This window comes from Petromyzon marinus (genome assembly GCF_048934315.1).
Source record: "Petromyzon marinus isolate PM22_M1 ecotype Great Lakes invasive population chromosome 68 unlocalized genomic scaffold, UKy_Petmar_22M1.pri1.0 chr68_unloc.3, whole genome shotgun sequence".
Taxonomy (NCBI): Eukaryota; Metazoa; Chordata; class Hyperoartia; order Petromyzontiformes; family Petromyzontidae; genus Petromyzon; species Petromyzon marinus.
In genome coordinates this window covers 95,785-116,273 of record NW_027422599.1, presented here as the reverse complement: position 1 = coordinate 116,273, position 20,489 = coordinate 95,785, and the positions used below count along the sequence as shown (strand labels likewise).

The following is a 20,489-nucleotide window of genomic DNA, read 5'->3' as shown; positions in this document are numbered from 1 at the left end:
CTCCCCGTGTCTCTCTCTCCCTCTGTGTCTCTCTCACATGCACGACAGTCCAGTGTCTCTCTCTCTCTCTCCCCGTGTCTCTCTCCCCGTGTCTCTCCCCGTGTCTCTCTCTCCCTCTGTGTGTCTCTCTCACATGCATGATAGTCCCGTGTCTCTCTCTCCCTCTGTGTGTCTCTCTCCGTCCCTCTCTCTCCCCGTGTCACTCCCTCCCTCTGTGTGTTTCTCTCCCCGTGTCTCTCTCTCTCCGTGTCTCTCTCTCTCTCCCCGTGTCTCTCTCTCCCCTCGTCTCTCTCTCTCCCCGTGTCTCTCTCTCCCCGTGTGTCTCTCTCTCCCTCTGTGTGTCTCTCTCTCTCCCCGTGTCTCTCTCTCCCTCTGTGTGTCTCTCTCTCTCCCCGTGTCTCTCTCTCCCCGTGTCTCCCTGTGTGTGTTTCTCTCACATGCACGACAGTCCCATGTCTCTGTCTCCCCGTGTCTCTCTCCCCGTCTCTCCCCCCGTGTCTCCCTGTGTGTGTTTCTCTCTCCGTGTCTCTCTCTCCCTGTGTGTATTTCTCTCCCCATGTCTCTCCCCGTGTCTCTCTCTCTCCCCCGTGTCTCTCCCCGTGTCTCCCTCTGTGTCTCTCTCTCCCCGTGTCTCCCTGTGTGTGTCTCTCTCACATGCACGACAGTCCCGTGTCTCTCTCTCCCCGTGTATCTCTCCCTCTGTGTGTCTCTCTCTCTCTCTGTGTTTCTCTCTCTCTCCCCGTCTCTCTCTCTCCCCGTGTCTCTCCCCGTGTCTCCCTGTGTCTCTCTCCCCGTGTCTCTCCCCGTGTCTCTCTCTCGCCCCGTGTCTCTCTCTCCGTGTCTCTCCCCGTGTCTCTCTCCGTGTCTCTCTCCGTGTCTCTCTCCCCGTGTCTCCCTGTGTGTGTCTCTCTCTCTCCCCGTGTCTCCCTGTGAGTGTCTCTCACACGCACGACAGTCCCGTGTCTCTCTCTCCCCGTGTCTCTCTCCGTGTCTCTCTCCGTGTCTCTCTCTCCCCGTGTCTCCCTGTGTGTGTCTCTCTCACATGCACGACAGTCCCGTGTCTCTCTCTCCCTGTGTCTCTCTCTCCCCGTGTCTCCCTGTGTGTGTCTCTCTCTCTCCCCGTGTCTCCCTGTGTGTGTGTCTCTCTCTCTCCCCGTGTCTCTCCCCGTGTCTCTTTCTGTGTTACTCTCTCCCTGTGTGTCTCTCCCCGTGTCTCTCTCTCCGTGTCTCTCTCCCCGTGTCTCCCTGTGTGTGTCTCTCTCTCTCTCCCCGTGTCTCTCCCCGTGTCTCCCTGTGTGTGTCTCTCTCTCTCCCCGTGTCTCCCTGTGTGTGTCTCTCTCTCCCCGTGTCTCCCTGTGTGTGTCTCTCTCTCTCCCCGTGTCTCCCTGTGTGTGTCTCTCTCACATGCACGACAGTCCCGTGTCTCTCTCTCCCCGTGTCTCTCTCCGTGTCTCTCTCCCCGTGTCTCCCTGTGTGTGTCTCTCTCTCTCCCCGTGTCTCTCTCTCCCTGTGTCTCTCTCTCCCTCTGGGTGTCTCTCTCTCCCCGTGTCTCTCCCCGTGTCTCTCTCTCTCCGTGTCTCTCTCCCCGTGTCTCCCTGTGTGTGTCTCTCTCACATGCACGACAGTCCCGTGTCTCTCTCTCCCCGTGTCTCTCCCCGTGTCTCTCTCTCCCCGTGTTTCCCTGTGTGTGTCTCTCTCTCTCCCCGTGTCTCCCTTTGTGTGTGTGTCTCTCTCTCCCCGTGTCTCCCTCTGTGTGTCTCTCTCACATGCATGACAGTCCCGTGTCTCTCTCTCTCTCACCGTGTCTCTCCCCGTGTCTGTCTCCGTGTGTCTCTCTCCCCGTGTCTCTCCCCGTGTCTCCCTGTGTTTCTCTCCCCGTTTCTCCCTGTGTGTCTCTCTCTCCGTGTCTCCCTCTGTGTGTTTCTCTCCCCGTGTCTCTCTCCCCGTGTCTCTCCCCGTGTCTCTCCCCGTGTCTCTTTCTGTGTGTTTCTCTCTCCCTGTGTGTGTCTCTCTCACATGCACGACAGTCCCGTGTCTCTCTCTCCCCGTGTCTCTCTCTCCCCGTGTCTCCCTGTGTGTGTCTCTCTCTCCCCGTGTCTCTCTCCATGTCTCTCTCCCCGTGTCTCCCTCTGTGTCTCTCTCTCTCCCCGTGTCTCCCTGTGTGTCTCTCTCTGTCCCCGTGTCTCTCCCCGTGTCTCTCCCCGTGTCTCCCTGTGTGTCTCTCTCTCTCCCCGTGTCTCCCTGTCTGTGTTTCTCTCTCCCCGTGTCTCTCTCTGTGTGTCTCTCTCACATGCACGACAGTCCCGTGACTTCAGCTCCTTGCACCCTCTGGCAGGTTCCTCCGTTGAAGCAAAACCCGTGCTGGAGTTTCGGTTCGCAGGGGTGGAGGTGCCCCGTGCCTGCACACAGAGACGTTGGGAGAGATGGCGGGGAAGGGGGCAACGTGTGGGAGAGACACGGGGTGGAGGGAGAGAGACACGGGGTGGAGGGAGAGAGACACGGGGTGGAGGGAGAGAGACACGGGGTGGAGGGAGAGAGACACGGGGGGAGAGACACGGGGAGAGAGAGAGACACGGTGAGAGACACGGGGAGAGAGAGACACGGGGGTAGAGAGACACGGGGAGAGAGATACACGGGGGGAGAGGGAAAGAGACACGGGGTGGTTGGAGAGAGACACGGGGGTAGAGAGACACGAGGAGAGAGAGACACGGGGAGAGAGATACACGGGGAGAGAGGGAGAGAGACACGGGGTGGTTGGAGAGAGACACGGGGTGGAGGGAGAGAGACACGGGGAGACACGGGGAGAGAGCAACAGAGAGACTCAATAATTGTTTGGCAGCTACTCATCTGCCAGTTCATGTTCTAAGATTCACACAAAGGTCCCCCGTATAGTCTCATAAAAGCTGTTGGGGCAAGTGCTGTTAATGATCATCAGTTCCTATAGAGGCCGGCACAGCACACGAGGGGGTGGGTGGCCAGCACCACGCACGATCGCCTTTGTCTCCCCTGTAGCGATGAAATTCTCACTTGCAACTTTCATCAGCTAGCCGAGACCAGGCCACTGTGGATTATAAATAATAGATGGGCACCCATCACCACAGTGGAAGAATGGCAGCTACATCTTAAAGATGCCAAGCCAAAGGTCCATGGGGCAGACGAGCTCCAGGGTAGGTCCTGGTGTCAAGGACATGTGCCCAAAAATCCACTGGGGTCCATCACTTCATAGTCTAGCAGATGTTCTTGCTTGGCCCCAGTGTGCATCCATGATGTTGTGTAGATGTGCCAATGCCGGAACAACGTTGGTGATTAAAGGTCGTGGTCTGAGCTTGGCTGTGTTCACTCCAGCGCTGTCCTCGAGAGAGTCTGGTCCCTTCACCTGATGAAGGCCGCTTGTGTTGTGGCCGAAACGTTGTGAAATTTAGTTGTTTTATTTTTTTACCTACGTGATTTTACCGAATACAACCAAAGAGTATGGATCCTTGCAGTCACGAAAGCTTCAAATCTAGGATTAAAAGCCCATAGGCCGCACAGAAGTCTAGCAGCCCCCTATCGTTATATTTGTTGCCGAGCTGATCCGACTCATGCCTTCCAATCACTCCAGCCCAGGTCCCCATGTCATTACCCTCTCGGGCATTAAAGTCCCACACAAAGATCCCCCGTGTAGCCTGTAACAGACTGTAGGGGCGAGTGCTGTTAGCGAGCAGCACCTATGAAGGCCGGTAGCGGTGCACGAGGGGGGTGGGTGGCCAGCACCACGCCCGACCGCCTTTGTCTCCCCAGTGGCGATGTTTTTTTATCCACCGCACCAGGTACTCATTTGAGGCTGAGTCGACCTAGGGGAGGCCCGGGGCCGGTTCAGATAATCGTCCACCGGTGTTGGCCGTGAGCAGGGAAATCGAACCCGGGTCGCCAGGTTCGTAGCGCAGCGCAGCGTAGCGCTAACCGCTACACCACCGCTCCCCCACACTCTCACTCACACAGACTCACATTCTCACTCGCACATAACAACAACCGGCGTTAGCCAATAAGTGACATTGGCATTACCATGGCCCTTGTACAAGCTGAAGCCACGTGAAGCATCGAAGGCCCGCTGGCAGGTCATGGGGCAGACCCAGGTGCCACGGGCACCACCGGTGCCCCCTACTGTGCCAATGCACACACAATCGCTCGTATACAACAACAACAACCGCCATTCGCCACTACGTGGCGGTGACGTCACCACGAGGCTTGTGCCGGGCTACGTGCGAGTTGAGGCCACGTGAAGTGTCGAACGCCCGCTGGTAGGAGGTCACGGGGCAGACCCAGGTGCCTCGGGTCCACTGACTGAGATGAGTGACTGATGCACCACCTGTCGCCCCCTACTGTGCCAACCTGCTGTGCTTGAGCCACCCGGCGCTCCGCTCGTTGTTCTGAGCGTCGCTCCTCCGCCCTCCGTTGTTGTTGGAGGGTGACTGCCTCAAAATGGCCAGTAGTAGCGTCCTTCACGAGCCTCCTCCATAGAGGCCGATTTTGACACTGCTGGTACCAGTCATCGGCAAATCCACTCAGCTCCACATCCTCCTGTACCATATCACTTCATCTCTTCTCTAGCCCATGCCGCGCCCATTTAGTCCCCTCTATCCGGCCGAACAAAAGCTGTTTCGGCATGCGGTGGCTTAGCATGCGGGCTACATGACCCAGCCAACGCATTCTTGCCTGCCAGAGGAGCTCACCGATGGAACTTTGGCCAGATCTTTAAAGGATTTGTGAGCTCCTCACACAATCCAGCCTGGTTAAACCCAAGATGGATCGTAAGCAGACCAACCTAAATGTTTCTAACCGGCGAAGATGTTCCATTAGGGGGGGGGGGGTCCACGTTTCGCAAGCATAGAGAAGGGAGGGAATGACCGTGGCCGAGAAGACCTGAAGCTTAGTGCGGAGCGACAGACCAGGTAGCTTCCACACAGCGTTACGCAACCGATTAAAATATAATGCCGCTCGACCGATTCGGAGTGAGACCTCTGCTTTTAAACTGGAGCCAGTCATAAGCACACTACCCAGGTATGGGAAACTCTCCACTCTCTCCACAACTGCCCCATCACCGATTGGGAGTTGTGGGTTTTAGAGGGCGCGGTAGCAGAGGCAAGCGATCTTGAAGGAAATCCTGGTCGGAATGGTTAATGCAGTAAACATGAATCCTTGCAAAAAAAAAGGTTTCAGTTGTTGCCAGAAAAAAGGAGAAAAACCCTATTATTACATTTTGGTACTGACAAAAGAGGTCTAATGATGTAGATGCTCACCCCGAGCCCTCATTACTTTGATAGCGGCATTGTCTTTGAGTCGTGTGACGCCTTTTGGCGTCATCTGATCGAGCAACCAATTGGTGGTCGAGGCTATCAGAATCAGAATCAGAAAGGGTTTTATTCGCCATGTAAGTTCACACCGACACGGAATTTACTTTGGCAGGATGGTGCATACATTCAACATATAGGAATCTAAAATCTTAAATAAGTTTTAAACAAGTCTTACTATAATAAGGGTTAAAAGTCTAACACTAAGGGGCTGAAGTATATAAAATTAAATAAATATCGAATATAAAATAGCTTTAAGATATAATTTAAAAATACAAATAGGGAAACATAGTTAATATCAGCAACGTGTCGTTATGTAGATCAAATGTTAAAAACAGTGTTAGCCCTTGGCCTTGTTTAACAGGCCAGCAGCAGATGGGAAGAAACTGTTTTTATGGCGTGAGGTTTTGGTCCTGAAAAAAAAAAGAAAAGAAAGCCGTCCCTTGGTGTGGACCAATCAGTTTCAAGGACAATGCATCATCATATTATATTATCATAGTGTGGTTTTTGTTTGCATTTTGACTGCAGGTGTTGTGGTTAATGCAGTAAACATGAATCCTTGCAAAAAAAGGTTTCAGTTGTTGCCAGAAAAAAGGGGGATAAAACCCCTATTGTCATTACAACTCGGTCAATGTGATTTTGGAAGCGTCGCAGATTTTTGTTTTGTTTTGTTTGCTTGCTTAGAGCGGACCGGACGAGGGCCGGGTTGCAATAGTCTAGCCGTGGCCCAACGACGCTGCGGGCAAGAGGCATTTTGCGATGTTGGAGGTGACGGGCGGACGTAGATGGCGGAGGGACCCAAGATGGAAGTTGCAGGACGTGAGGACGAGGTTGACGTGGGCGTCCAAGGAGGGGACTGGGATCCAGAGCGACGCCGGGAAATGTCACACACCTCGCGCTCCACACAGCAGCACTGACACGAAACGCATTGGCGGTGTAAATCAGGGGAGACATCTCTCTCTCTCTCTCTGTGCTCCCTCGTAATCTTTACAGCTCCCCCCGGCACTTTCCCCTTTCCTCTCTGTCCCTCTCTCTTAAATCTCCCCGAATCTCCATGGCTTTCTCTATAATCCCCGCTCATCCCCTCTCTCTTAAATCTCCCTGCCTCCTCCCTCTCTCTCTCTCTTAATTCTCCCGTTTTCATCCCTCGCTCTCTCTCTTCAATCCCTCTCCGGCATCTCTCTGCATCCCTCCACTCTCCCCCTTCAAAGCCCTGCTGCTCTCTCTCAAATCTCACTGTACTCTCCATGGCTCTCAGTCCTCTCCCTCCCTTGAATGTCTCCCTTCCGCAACATCCACCCGCTCTCCCTTTCCTCTCCCCGCTCTCTCCTCTCTCCATTTTATCCTCTCACCCCGCTCTCTCCTACCCCAGCTCTCGCCTCTCTCCCGGCTCTCTCCTCTCTCCCCACTATCTCCTCTCTCTCCTCTCTCCCCGAGCTCTCCACCCACTCCCAAGGGACCTGCGCGGCCGAAGACCCCAGAATGACAAACGCCTCCGTTCCTACAGCTCCTCCCACTCTCCCTTCTCTCTCTAACACTCTGCCTCTTCTCTGCTCTCCCTCACTCTCCCTTCTCCACCTCCTCGCTCTCCACCTGCTGCTCCCCCTTCTCATTCTCCTCCAACTCTCCCTTCTCTCGGTCCCTCTCTTCCATATCTGTCCCTTCTCTCTCCTTTCCTCCATTCTCCATCTCCCCCCCCCCCCTCTCTCCTCCCCACTCTCCCTCCTCCGTCTCCCCCCTTCTCATCCATCTCCCACCCCCCTCTCTCCCTTCTCTCTCTCTCTCTCCTTTCTCTCCTCCCACTCTCCCCCCTCCCTCCCTTCTCCATCTTCTCCCTCCCTCCCTCCCCCTTATAAATGTGGGCTCTGTGCAGATCTCCTGGGAGGCCCATGTGCATTCACCATTAGCATCGCCGCTCAATAGAGACCGGGGCCTCTCTCTCCCCCCAAACACGTACACAGCCTGACTCATTGCATCTGTGCACACACTCGTACATGCACACACCTCGGCATGGTCCGTATGGGTGTGGGTGGACAGCGCCACGCTCGATGTTTTTGTCGATGTTGACACACCGCACCAGGTGCTCATTTGAGGCCGAGTCGAGTTCGGGGAAGCCCAGGACCGGTTCAGATCATCGCTATCGCCGGCGTTGGCCGTGAGCGCGAATCGAACTCGGGTTACCGGGATCGTAGGGCAGCGTGCCGGCCGCTAAGCCACCACTCCCCACTCATACAGACACACACACACCTCTATATATACACACACACACACAACTACATATCTCACATATCTCACACATCTACACACACGTTACTATACACACACACCTCTATATACACACACACACACAACTACATATCTCACATATCTCACACATCTACATACACTTTACTATACACACACACCTCTATATATACACACACAACTACATATCTCACACATCTACACACACGTGTTACTATACACACACACCTATATATACACACACACAACTACATATCTCACATCTACACACACGTTACTACACACACACCTCTATATATACACACACAACTACATATCTCACACATCTACACACACGTTACTATACACACACACCTCTATATACACACACACACAACTACATATCTCACACATCTACACACACACGTTACTATACACACACACCTCTATATAAACACACACACAACTACATATCTCACACATCTACACACACGTTACTACACACACACACACCTCTATATATACACACACAACTACATATCTCACACATCTACACACACGTGTCACTATACACACACACCTCTATATACACACAACTACATATCTCACACATCTACACACACACCTTACTATACACACACCTCTATATATACACACACACACACAACTACACATCTCACACATCTACACACACACGTTACTATACACACACCTCTATATATACACTACATCTCACACATCTACACACACACACGTTACTATACACACACCTCTATATATACACACAACTACATATCTCACACATCTATACACACACACACGTGTTACTATACACACACCTTTATATAAACACACAACTACATATCTCACACATCTACACACACACACGTTACTATACACACACCTCTATATATACACACACACAACTACATATCTCACACATCTACACACACGTTACAATACACACACACCTCTATATATACACACAACTACATATCTCACGCATCTATACACACGTTAATATACACACACACACATCTAAACACCTCTGCATCGACACTTAGACACAAATCTACGTAACCTCTATATGCATCGACATCTCTCATGCATGCAAATCTATACAAATGTTTATACATACACACACACAACACGCAACTCAATATACACACGTACAGTAATCTAAACTCAAACACACACCTATGCACACACATAAAGACCTCTGCAAACATACATGTGTAAAATCATCGACACAAAGATGCCCCATGTTACCCACCCCAAGCTGCGCCATTCGTGAATGGTACCAATGCAATGGTACCATTGAATGGTCCCAATGAATGGTATCAATGCAATGGTACCCATGAATGGTATCAATGCAATGGTACCAATGAATGGTCCCAATGCAATACAATCGTACCAATGAATGGCACCAATGAATGGTATCAATGAATGGCACCAATGAATGGCACCAATGCAATGGTACCAATAAATGGTACCAATGCAATGGTCAAATGAATGGTACCAATGCAATACATTCGTACCAATGAATGGCACCAATGAATGGTATCAATGCAATGGTACCAATGAATGGTACCAATGCAATGGTCAAATGAATGGTACCAATGCAATACAATCGTACCAATGAATGGCACCAATGAATGGTATCAATGCAATGGTACCAATGAATGGTACCAATGCAATGGTCAAATGAATGGTACCAATGCAATACAATCGTAGCAATGAATGGCACCACTGAATGGTATCAATGCAATGGTACCAATGAATGGCACCAATGCAATGGTCAAATTAATCGTACCAATGAATGGCACCAATGAAGGTATCAATGCAATGGTACCAATGAATGGTACCAATGCAATGGTCAAATGAATGGTACCAATGCAATACAATCGTACCAATGAATGGCACCAATGAATGGTATCAATGCAATGGTACCAATGAATGGCACCAATGCAATGGTCAAATGAATCGTACCAATGAATGGCACCAATGAATGGCACCAATGAATGGCACCAATGAATGGCACCAATGAATGGTACCAATGCAATGGTACCAATGCAATGGTACCAATGAATGGCACCAATGCAATGGTCAAATGAATCGTACCAATGAATGGCACCAATGAATGGCACCAATGAATGGCACCAATGAATGGTACCAATGCAATGGTACCAATGCAATGGTCAAATGAATCGCACCAATGCAATGGTCAAATGAATCGTACCAATGAATGGCACCAATGAATGGCACCAATGAATGGCACTAATGAATGGTACCAATGCATGGCACCAATGAATGGTACCAATGCAATGGTACCAATGCAAGCTGACACGGCACACGAGGGGTAGGGGAAGGGTTGTGGGGGGTGGTCAGCACCACAGGCAAAGGTCCACCGTGTAGCCTACATAGCCCATTAGGGCAAGTGTGCACACAACACACAAGCAGACACACAATTACAGACACCTCTACACACACCTAGACACCCCTATACAGACCTATACACCCCTATACACACCTAGACACCCCTATACAGACCTACACCCAGACACCCCCACACACACCTACACCCAGACACCCATACACACACCTACACCCAGACACCCCTACACACACCTACACCCAGACACCACTACACACACCTACACCCAAACAAAGCCTACACACACATACACCGACACACCCCTACACACACCTACACCCAGACACCCCTACACACACCTACACCCAGACACCCCTACACACACCTACACCCAGACACCCCTACACACACCTACACCCAGACACCCCTACACACACCTACACCCAGACACTCCTACACACACCTACACCCAGACACCCCTACACACACCTACACCCAGACACCCCTACACACACCTACACCCAGACACCCCTACACACACCTACACCCAGACACCCCTACACACACCTACACCCAGACACCCCTACACACACCTACACCCAGACACCCCTACACACACCTACACCCAGACACCCCTACACACACCTACACACGGACACCCCAATACACACACCTACACCCAGACACCCCTACACACACCTACACCCAGACACCCCTAAACACACCTACACCCAGACACCCCTACACACACCTACACCCAGACACCCCTACACACACCTACACCGAGACACCCCTACACACACCTACACCCAGACACTCCTACACACACCTACACCCAGACACCCCTACACACACCTACACCCAGACACCCCTACACACACCTACACCCAGACACCCCAATACACACACCTACACCCAGACACCCCTACACACACCTACACCCAGACACCCCTACACACACCTACACCCAGACACCCCTACACACACCTACACCCAGACACCCCTACACACACCTACACACAGACACCCCTACACACACCTACACCCAGACACCCCAATACACACACCTACACCCAGACACCCCTACACACACCTACACCCAGACACCCCTACACACCTACACCCAGACACCCCAACACACACCTACACCCAGACACCCCTACACACACCTACACCCAGACACCTCTACACACACCTACACCCAGACACCCCTACACACCTACACCCAGACACCCCTACACACAGACACCTCTACACACACCTACACCCAGACACCCCTACACACCTACACCCAGACACCCCAACACACACCTACACCCAGACACCCCTACACACACCTACACCCAGACACCTCTACACACACCTACACCCAGACACCCCTATACACAGACACCTCTACACACACCTACACCCAGACACCCCTACACACCTACACCCAGACACCCCTACACACCTACACCCAGACACCCCAACACACACCTACACCCAGACACCCCTACACACACCTACACCCAGACACCTCTACACACACCTACACCCAGACACCCCTACACACAGACACCTCTACACACACCTACACCCAGACACCCCTACACACAGACACCCCTACACACCTACACCCAGACACCCCAACATACACCTACACCCAGACACCCCTACACACACCTACACCCAGACACCTCTACACACACCTACACCCAGACACCCCTACACACCTACACCCAGACACCCCTACACACAGACACCTCTACACACACCTACACCCAGACACCCCTACACACACCTACACCCAGACACCCCTACACACAGACACCCCTACACACACCTACACCCAGACACCTCCTACACACACCTCTGTACACACCCCTACACGTACACACATTTAGGCTACATGTTAGCAAGTTTAACACGTAGGCTTTCGCGACAAATATTACCCACAACATAGGTTGAAGGGTTATATCGCGTAGCAAGGTAGTAGCCATGCTTCTCTCTTGAATCTCCCTCCAGCATTCCCGTGCCTCTCCCTCCTGTCCGATGCTCTCTCTTAAATCTCACCGTGCTCTCCACGGCTCTTCGCTCTCTCTCTCTCTCTCCCCCCCCCTCTCTCTTGAATCCCCCTCTTTCCCACAACATCCTCGTCTCTCCGTTTCCTCTCCACGCTCCCTCCTTTCTACGGCGCCGGCGAAGGGCGCGGCGAACGTGGAGGTGGGCGGCCTGGACCCCCGTGCCCGGCCACCTTCGTCTACCCAGAGATTAAACGTTCAATGCGCCCTGCGCCGCGGTCAATAATCTGAGGCCGAGTCGACCTCGTTGGGGGGGAGGTCCGGGTACCGGTTCGGTTCGGAGAAGCTCCATCACCGGCATTGGCTGCCGTTTGGCGGGAATTAAAATGGGGTTTAATGCCCGGTTCGAAGCGTAGTGCGGTGCAAACGACTGCCCCCTGACCCCCCGCTATAACCCATCGAAGCGCAAACTGAAATGCGCACATCCGTATAGGCATCCCGTGGTGCGACGCACACACAAAAGAGAAACGCGAACCCATACGGACAGTCAGGGGGCTAGTAGCGGCATCGATGGAGGCTTGCACGACACACGGGGGCGATCGGCACACCAGCAACACCCCTGACCGCGTATGCATCCCCCAACCCCCCCCCCCCCACCCCCCCCCCGCCCAGCCCCAGCGGCGATGTTTACACAGCGCGCTGGGGGTACTCATTCGGGGCCGAGTTGACCTCGGAGAGGCCCGGGGAACCGGTTCAGGTAATCTCTCACCGGCGACCGTGACCACGAGCGGGAAGGAAGCTTGGGTCGCCGGCTTCGTAGCGCAGCGCTAGCCGACTTTTGCCACCGCTCCCCACAAGGACTCGCCTCCACGCGAACGCACGTCGATCTAGGGCATGCGCGCATCTATATAAAGAGAATGAAACAAAATCACGACGTTTCGGCCCTTCGCCTGATGAAGGCCGCTTGCGTTGCGGCCGAAACGTCGCGATTTTTGTTGTTTTATTTTATTTTTTTAACCCACGTGACTTTACCGAATAGAACCAAAGAGCACGGATCCTAAATTTTGATTCGAAGCTTTCGTGACTGCAGTAATTCATATTCTGAGCTCTTTCGGTAAAGCCACGTTGAAGGGAAACAATACAATAATAAAATATATATATAAAACAATAAAATAATATTGTTTTATATATATTTCATTATTGTATTGTTTCCCTTCAACGTGACTTTACCGAAAGAGCTAAGAATATAGTATGGATCCTTGCAGTCACGAAAGCTTCAAATCTAGAATCCTATGTCATGCACACAAAGACCCCCCTCTCCTCCCCACGCTTATCCTTGCACTCCTGCTCCCACCCTTGCGGCCGAAACGTCGCGATTTTTGTTGTTTTATTTTATTTTTTTAACCCACGTGACTTTACCGAATAGAACCAAAGAGCACGGATCCTAAATTTTGCTTCGAAGCTTTCGTGACTGCAGTAATTCATATTCTGAGCTCTTTCGGTAAAGCCACGTTGAAGGGAAACAATACAATAATAAAATATATATATAAAACAATAAAATAATATTGTTTTATATATATTTCATTATTGTATTGTTTCCCTTCAACGTGACTTTACCGAAAGAGCTAAGAATATAGTATGGATCCTTGCAGTCACGAAAGCTTCAAATCTAGAATCCTATGTCATGCACACAAAGACCCCCCTCTCCCCCCCACGCTTATCCTTGCACTCCTGCTCCCACCCTTGCGGCCGAAACGTCGCGATTTTTGTTGTTTTATTTTATTTTTTAACCCACGTGACTTTACCGAATAGAACCAAAGAGTATGGATGCTAAATTTTGATTCGAAGCTTTCGTGACTGCAGTAATTCATATTCTGAGCTCTTTCGGTAAAGTCACGTTGAAGGGAAACAATACAATAATAAAAAAATATATAAAACAATAAAATAATATTGTTTTATATATATTTTATTATTGTATTGTTTCCCTTCAACGTGACTTTACCGAAAGAGCTAAGAATATAGTATGGATCCTTGCAGTCACGAAAGCATCAAATCTAGAATCCTATGTCATGCACACAAAGACCGCCCTCTCCTCCCCACGCTTATCCTTGCACTCCGGCTCCCACCCTTACACGCACGGCACCCGCACACACACACACACACATAGATCCCGTGTGTAGCCTCCCACGGCAGGCTGTAACAGCGCTGAAACCGAGAGACCTGGTGGATCCTGTCGGTAGCGTAGAACTCGCACGGTGAGGCTCACACTGCGGACTCCGCAAGACTCTCCGAGCTCACCAGTGGCGGGCTGCGGCAACGGTGATGCACTAAGCAAACTCTAGGAGCAAGTGCCATTAGCGAGCGAGCGAGCGAGCGCACACACAAAGATAAAGACAAAGATCCCCCGTGTAGCCTGCAACAGACTGTAGGGGCGAGTGCTGTTAGCGAGCAGCACCTATGAAGGCCGGTAGCGGTGCACGAGGGGGGGGTGGGTGGCCAGCACCACGCCCGACCGCCTTTGTCTCCCCGGTGGCAATGTTTTTTTATCCACCGCACCAGGTACTCATTTGAGGCTGAGTCGACCTAGGGGAGGCCCAGGACCGGTTCAGATAATCGTCACTGTGGTGTTGGCCGTGAGCGGGAATCGAACCCGGGTCGCCAGGTTCGTAGCGCAGCGTAGCGCTAACCGCTACACCACCGCTCCCCCCACACACACACAGATAGACACACACAGATGCACGCCTGAGACAAAGGCAGGTGCATGCGTATACCCGTACAACACAAAGAATCCCAATTTCCCTGGGTCCTCCGGTTTTCCCCCCTCTCGCGTTCAGGATCAACGCGTGTTTCAGAATACTTGACCGCAGACAAATTGCCACGTGATGTTTGTGGGCAGGTCGCTTCTGAAAAAGAGCTACGCAGCTTTAGGGGGCCGTTTGGGGGGGGGGGCAAACGTTGTTAGTGAGCAGCAGCAGCAGCAACGAAGGCCGGCATGGCACACGAGGGGACTGGGTGGCCAGCACCCATGCCCAGCCGCCTTTGTCTCCAAAACGGCGATGTTTCCACATCGGACCGGGTACCTATTTGAGGTTGAGGTTGATCCAGGCGAGGACCAGTTCACATTAAGTTCCACTGGCGGTGCTGGCCGTCAGCGGGGAAAACAAACCCCGGGTCTCTGCCCGGGTTCTTAGTGCAGCACAGGGCGCAGATTGTCTGCCCTGTCACTCCCTACAACCCTAATAACCTTGACGGACCATTGGGGTAAGCGCCGGTAACGGGTAGCTCTGATGAAGGGCCCCGGGCAATGGCACCTGAGGGGGTGGGTGGTCACAGCTCCATACCCGGCCACACTCCTCTCCCGAGAGGCGATGTTTACTACACACTGCAGCAGGTACTCATTTTGAGGCCGAGTCGACCGAGAGGAGGCCCACGGCCGGTTCAGATAATCGCCACTGGCGTTGGCCGTGAGCAGGGATCAAACCCAGGTCCCTGGTTCGTAGCGCATGCGCACGGACACGCGAACCGCCCTTTGCCACTAAGAGGCGGTTTACGTCGCCATGGCGCTCGTGCCAGGCCAAGTGCACTTTAAGGCCACGCGAAGTCTTGAACGCCCGATGGCGCTGCCCCCTACTTTGACAACCTGCTGTGTTTTTAGCCGCCCGGCGCTCCGCTCGTTGCTGTGAGCGCCGCTCCTCCGCCCACCGCTGTTGCTGGAGGGCGACTGCCTCCGACTGCACCAGCAGCGTCCTTCACGAGCCTCCCCCACCAGAGGCCGATCTTGACACCGCTGGTACCGGTCGTCGGCAAGTCCGCTCGGCAACGCGTCCCCCTGTACCACTCCACGCAGCCCCCGCTATGCGGCCGGACAAAAGATGTTTAGGCACATGGCGTCTGGGCATGCCGGCTACACGACCCAGCCAACGAAACCTTGCCCGGCAGAGTTCACCGATGGGGCTTTGTCCGGGTCCTTCAAGGCTTCGTGAGACTCGTCGCCTCACACAATTCAGCTCCTCGCACGCAGGCGGACGAGCGCAGAGAGACGCAAAACCACCACGCGAACGCAGACCCCCCCCCCCCACAGACTCGTACGGGCGCGTGCACGTGGGGGGGGGGGGTGGGGGTGGGGGGGGGGGGGACACACTCCCACCCCCCCCCGCGCGCCCTCGTCCCGTCACTTACGGAATCCCGTTCCCTCCGCGCGAGGGGCGGCTGTGAGGGTCGGCCCCCTCGCCCGCCCCTCCTCCTCCTCCTCCTCCTCGCTCCTCCCCTCGCCCGCCCTCGCCTCCCCGCCTTCGTCCCCGCCGTCGGCGTTCACGTCGGCGTCCCCGTCGTCCTCGTCGTCGGTTACGGTGGCCGCCGCCGCCCCCCCGGTCCTCGTCCCCGCCCCTCCTCCCGCCCCTCCTCCCGCTAACCGATCCTCTACGGGCCAACCTCCGCTGCCCTCCCCGCCCCTGGGGCCCCACGGCGGCCACGGAGGCCCAGCGCCGTCCGCGCCGCCCGGCTGCGCCCGCTCCGAAGCCTTGGCCGGCGGGGGCCCCGGCCCCGTGGGCGGCAGGTTCGGGGGGCGGGGAGAATGAGGCCTTCGCGGCGGGGGCGGCGGTGGGGATGGGGGCGGGGACGACGGCGTTGCCGCGACGTCGCCGCCGGTGGGCGGGGTCGGCGGGGGAGACGCAGAGGCCGGGCCGGGGCGGGACGACGCCGGGCCCTCGCCCTGCGAGGACGACGCCCCGCCGCCGGCCTTGGCCAGGCCCGGCGGCGGCGGCGGCGGCGGCGGCGGCGGGCGGAAGGCCCCGGAGCTCCCCGACCCCGGCGACGTCCAGCGCAGCGCCGCCGCCGCCAGCCCCGTGACCAGCAGCGCGGCGAGCAGCGCCGACACGGCGAGGCGCTCCCTGCGGGGCCGCCGGCGGGGTGCCGACGCCTCGCCCGCGACGGCTTCGTCTTCGCCGAGGCCCGGCGGTGGTGTCCGCCGGGTTCCGGCGAGGACGGCGGAGGCCAAACGGCCCAGGCTGCTCATGCAGCCGCAGCCGCAGCCGCAGCCGCCGCCGCCGCCGCCGCCTTCGTCCAAATCGTCAACCGCCGTCTCTTCTCCGTGTCCGCATTCCGATGACGCCGTGGCCGCGGCCGCGGCCGCCACTGCCGACGCGGCCGCGGCAGCTTCCACCGACGCCGTCGGCGCCACCTGGACCTTGCCCGGCGCTTTGTCCACGCCGTGGGAGGTGGGGCGCTGCTGCTTCTGCTGCTGCTTCTGCTGATTCTGCTGCTGCTGCTTCTGCTGATTCTGCTGCTGCTGAGCGACGTGGAGGCCCCGCAGGCTGGAGGTGCTCTCGCTGCCCGTCACGCGGCTCAGGCGGCTGCCGACGGCGCGGCTGCTGCCGTCAAGCGGCGGCAGCGGCGTGACGGCGGCGCCCTCGCCGGGACCCCGCGGGGAGCCCGGCGAGGGCGACGCGGGGTCCTTGCCACCGCCTCCGCCGCCTCCGCCGCCTCCGCCGCCCTTCCCTCTCCGCGGCAGCGTCGCCATCACGTGGCCGCGACGGCCGGCAGGGGTCCTGGAAAATTCGGCGGCGGCGGCGGCCTCCTCCTTCGAAACTGGCGAGGGAGCTCGCCAACGGACCTGCCGACGCCGGTCGCCCCGCCGGGGCGGCGGGGAGCAAGGGGCCACCCCCGGCCCGCGGGCGTCCGGAAGAGGCGCGGGAAAGGAGGTAAAAATGGAAGGAGGTGGTGGGGACGACGACAACGACGACAACGACGACAACGACGACGACGACCGAGGTGTCGGCTGTGCGCGGTCCGCGGGCGGTGAAGCTCTTGCGCCGGACGTTCCGTCGGGCCGCCGAAGGTCGGGCGCGGGGCCGGAGCAGGCGCAGCCGCGGAGGGCCGCCGCCGCCGCCGCCGCCGCCGCCGCCGCTGCTGCCGCTGGGACGGCGGCGACGTCGGAGGGAGCGGTGGAATGGGGGCGCGGAGCGGCGACCGGGCGCGACGCTCGCGGACGCGCGGCGCCCGCGAACGCGGCGGGCGCCGGAGGTCACTCCGCAGCCGAGGCGGCTGACGGGGAGGGCCGGAGGCCTCGGAGTCGAGGAAGTCCCGAGCCGGTGAAGGAGCAGCGGAGGTGAAGAGCGAGGGAGAGACACGAGGAGGAGGAGGAGGACGAGGAGGAGGAGGTAGACGCCGACCCAGAGAAACCGGGCAACTCCGCTCCCCTCCGCACCACGGGGACGCTCGTAACCGCCGGTGGCGGCGGGCGCGCCTCGCCGCTGGGCAGGCTCTAGGCCTCCGCCGTCCGGCTGCGGGTGAAATCGCGGCAAGGGCGGCGGCGGCGGCGGCGACAGCAGCGGCAGCCTCCATCTTCCAGCGATGACATCACACACGTGCGGGAGCAGCCTGGGCTTCGACGACGCTGCCCCGGTGAGAAACTCACGCCCGCGGCCCCGGGGGGCTCACGGGACGGGGTGGGGGGCTCGCGTCTCCCGCTGCCCGGCTCGGCGGTCGAACTCGAAACGACTTTTCTTTGGTGTCCGGTGTTTGACGTTCCGATGTCACCGGCTTCGCTCAACTTTTCCCGGCGTTTTTAGACTCGGGTTGTTCCGGCTTTTCTGATCCTGGTTCTTCTCACCACCCAACCTTCCAAACCCCCCCCACCCACCCCCCCCCTCCGCTCAAACAATCGTCACCAATCCCGATTAAATTTCTAGGGGATTTGCCGATCAAAAGTTCAGTTCGTTGTTTTTCTCTGGCTTCAGGTTCCGATTGATCTCGTCCCGTCGATCCCCGATTCACATTCCGATCCAGCTTCCCGAATCCGCGAGAGCTCTCCCGGTTTCCAGGGCTTCTCTCCCTCACTTTCCGCGCAAAAAAAATTCCGACGCAAAGTTCCGGCGCCTGTGACGGCCAAGTTAAATTCCCCGAATCGACAGTCCCCACTCTGGCCTCCGAATTCGCCTCCCCCCCCCCCCCTGGGGCCACAGCCTTTCAAGTGAACCGGGCCGAGACCGACGTTGGGATTCGACGCCTCGCAGGTATCACATTCGTCCACCGTCGTCGCAGATCCCGAACGAGGAAATGAACGAGCGCCGCCCACGGGCGCTTGCGAAAAAAAATTCTCCCCCTCGTCGACGCTCGCGGCTCCAATGCGGTCCGCGGACACGAGGGAGATGTTCCCCCCCCCCCCGCCCCGCCGCCCCCGCCCCCGCCGCCCACTTCGAGGCCCACGGGGAAAGGAAGAAAAACTCTCTTGGCTGAGGAGGAAGTCTCCACTGCTGCCACAGAAACGGGAGAACGCCCCCCCCCCCCCCCCCCCCCCAGAGTTTGCACAGCGAAGAAACGGAGTCTGTCGCCCCTCCTTTTTGGAATTCGGTGAACAGCAGCGGTTCGCCGTTTGCAACACAGCCCTCTCGCGGGTTTTGTGCAGCTTTGCGGGGGGGCAGGTTGAGACTGCTGTTGGTGGCAGAGGTGGAGTGCTCCCTAACCTAGAAGCCAACGCCGAAACTAACACTTAAATGTAAGGCCAACGCCTTGCAGTGAATCCTCACTGCCGATGCGAAAACCTCGATCCTAATGCCGATCCTAACCTCTAACGCCTAAGCCTTGACTCTGAGGCTTATCCACACCTCCAAACACTAAACCACAATCATAACGCTAAACTGTAACCCCAGAAACCTTGACCGTAACCTTGATCCTATCACGAACCTTAAATCCTGAAACCGTAACTCTTATAGCCGGTTCAAACCCCTGAAACTCTAACCCCATACACCAATCACCTTGCCGTTGACCCTGAACTTGGAACTCTGACCCCCCAAATCCCTGATCCTAATACGAACCCCCAAATCAAACCTAACCACTCAAACTTAAATCACCCGAAACATCGAAAACCTTCGACCCAACGAGTTTCGCCTTAACCAACAACAACAAAATAAATCAACAATTCAACCTTTTTATATCCCAGTGTCCTGACTCTTTCCTTAAACTTCTAAACCTCTCATGAGATGCCTCCCCAACACCCACTGCTAAAAGCCAACGCTTTGTGCTCCTCTTAATCCCAAACAAACGAATCCCTTAACTCTGACCGTAAAGGGCAGAGGGACCGGCCAGAACCGGCATGAACGCAGTGATCGGTGTTGTCAACTCTGACAATAATGCCCCTAACGTGTCACATATATCGATACACACACACACACACTGTGGTAGAGGTTATACGTTTCAAGTACTTTACATTACTAAGGTAGAGGGATAACTTAATGAGACTAACAAAGGGCCATCTAATGTGCGGCGTGTTTGTCTACATTTGTGTCCGTGTATTGCGCGTGTCTGTGTTTGTCTGACTGTATGTCTGTGTGTGTCTATGTGTGCGTGTTGGCGTGTGCGTGTCTGTGCATATAATGATCTAAGGGGGACGGTGGTCGTGACTGCGAATCGAGCTCGGGTCTCTGCCGGCTTCCTAACAAGCAGCCGCAGCGGTTCGCGCAGAGAAACGTCAACCGCTGCACCACCGCGCTCCAAGCACAGCGTCGATACTTTAACACTCTTAAACAAAATAGATCGTTCCTGGATAAACTTTAAGTAAAC

The 20,489-nt window shown here is 55.6% G+C and overlaps 1 protein-coding gene across 1 annotated transcript in view; it reads right to left on the bottom strand.

Moving 5' to 3' along the window:
- The window catches only part of LOC116938039 (uncharacterized), a 34,842-nt gene extending 17,085 nt beyond the window's left edge, over positions 1-17,757 (bottom strand). Inside the window, exons 1-2 of the mRNA XM_076058239.1 lie at positions 16,110-17,757; positions 2,291-2,399 (exon numbers count right to left, since the gene is read on the bottom strand). Coding sequence (XP_075914354.1) covers positions 2,291-2,399; positions 16,110-17,448 — 1,448 coding nt within the window. The 5' untranslated portion in view covers positions 17,449-17,757. The remainder of the gene's footprint in view (positions 1-2,290; positions 2,400-16,109) is intronic.
- Positions 17,758-20,489: the final 2,732 nt, after the last annotated feature.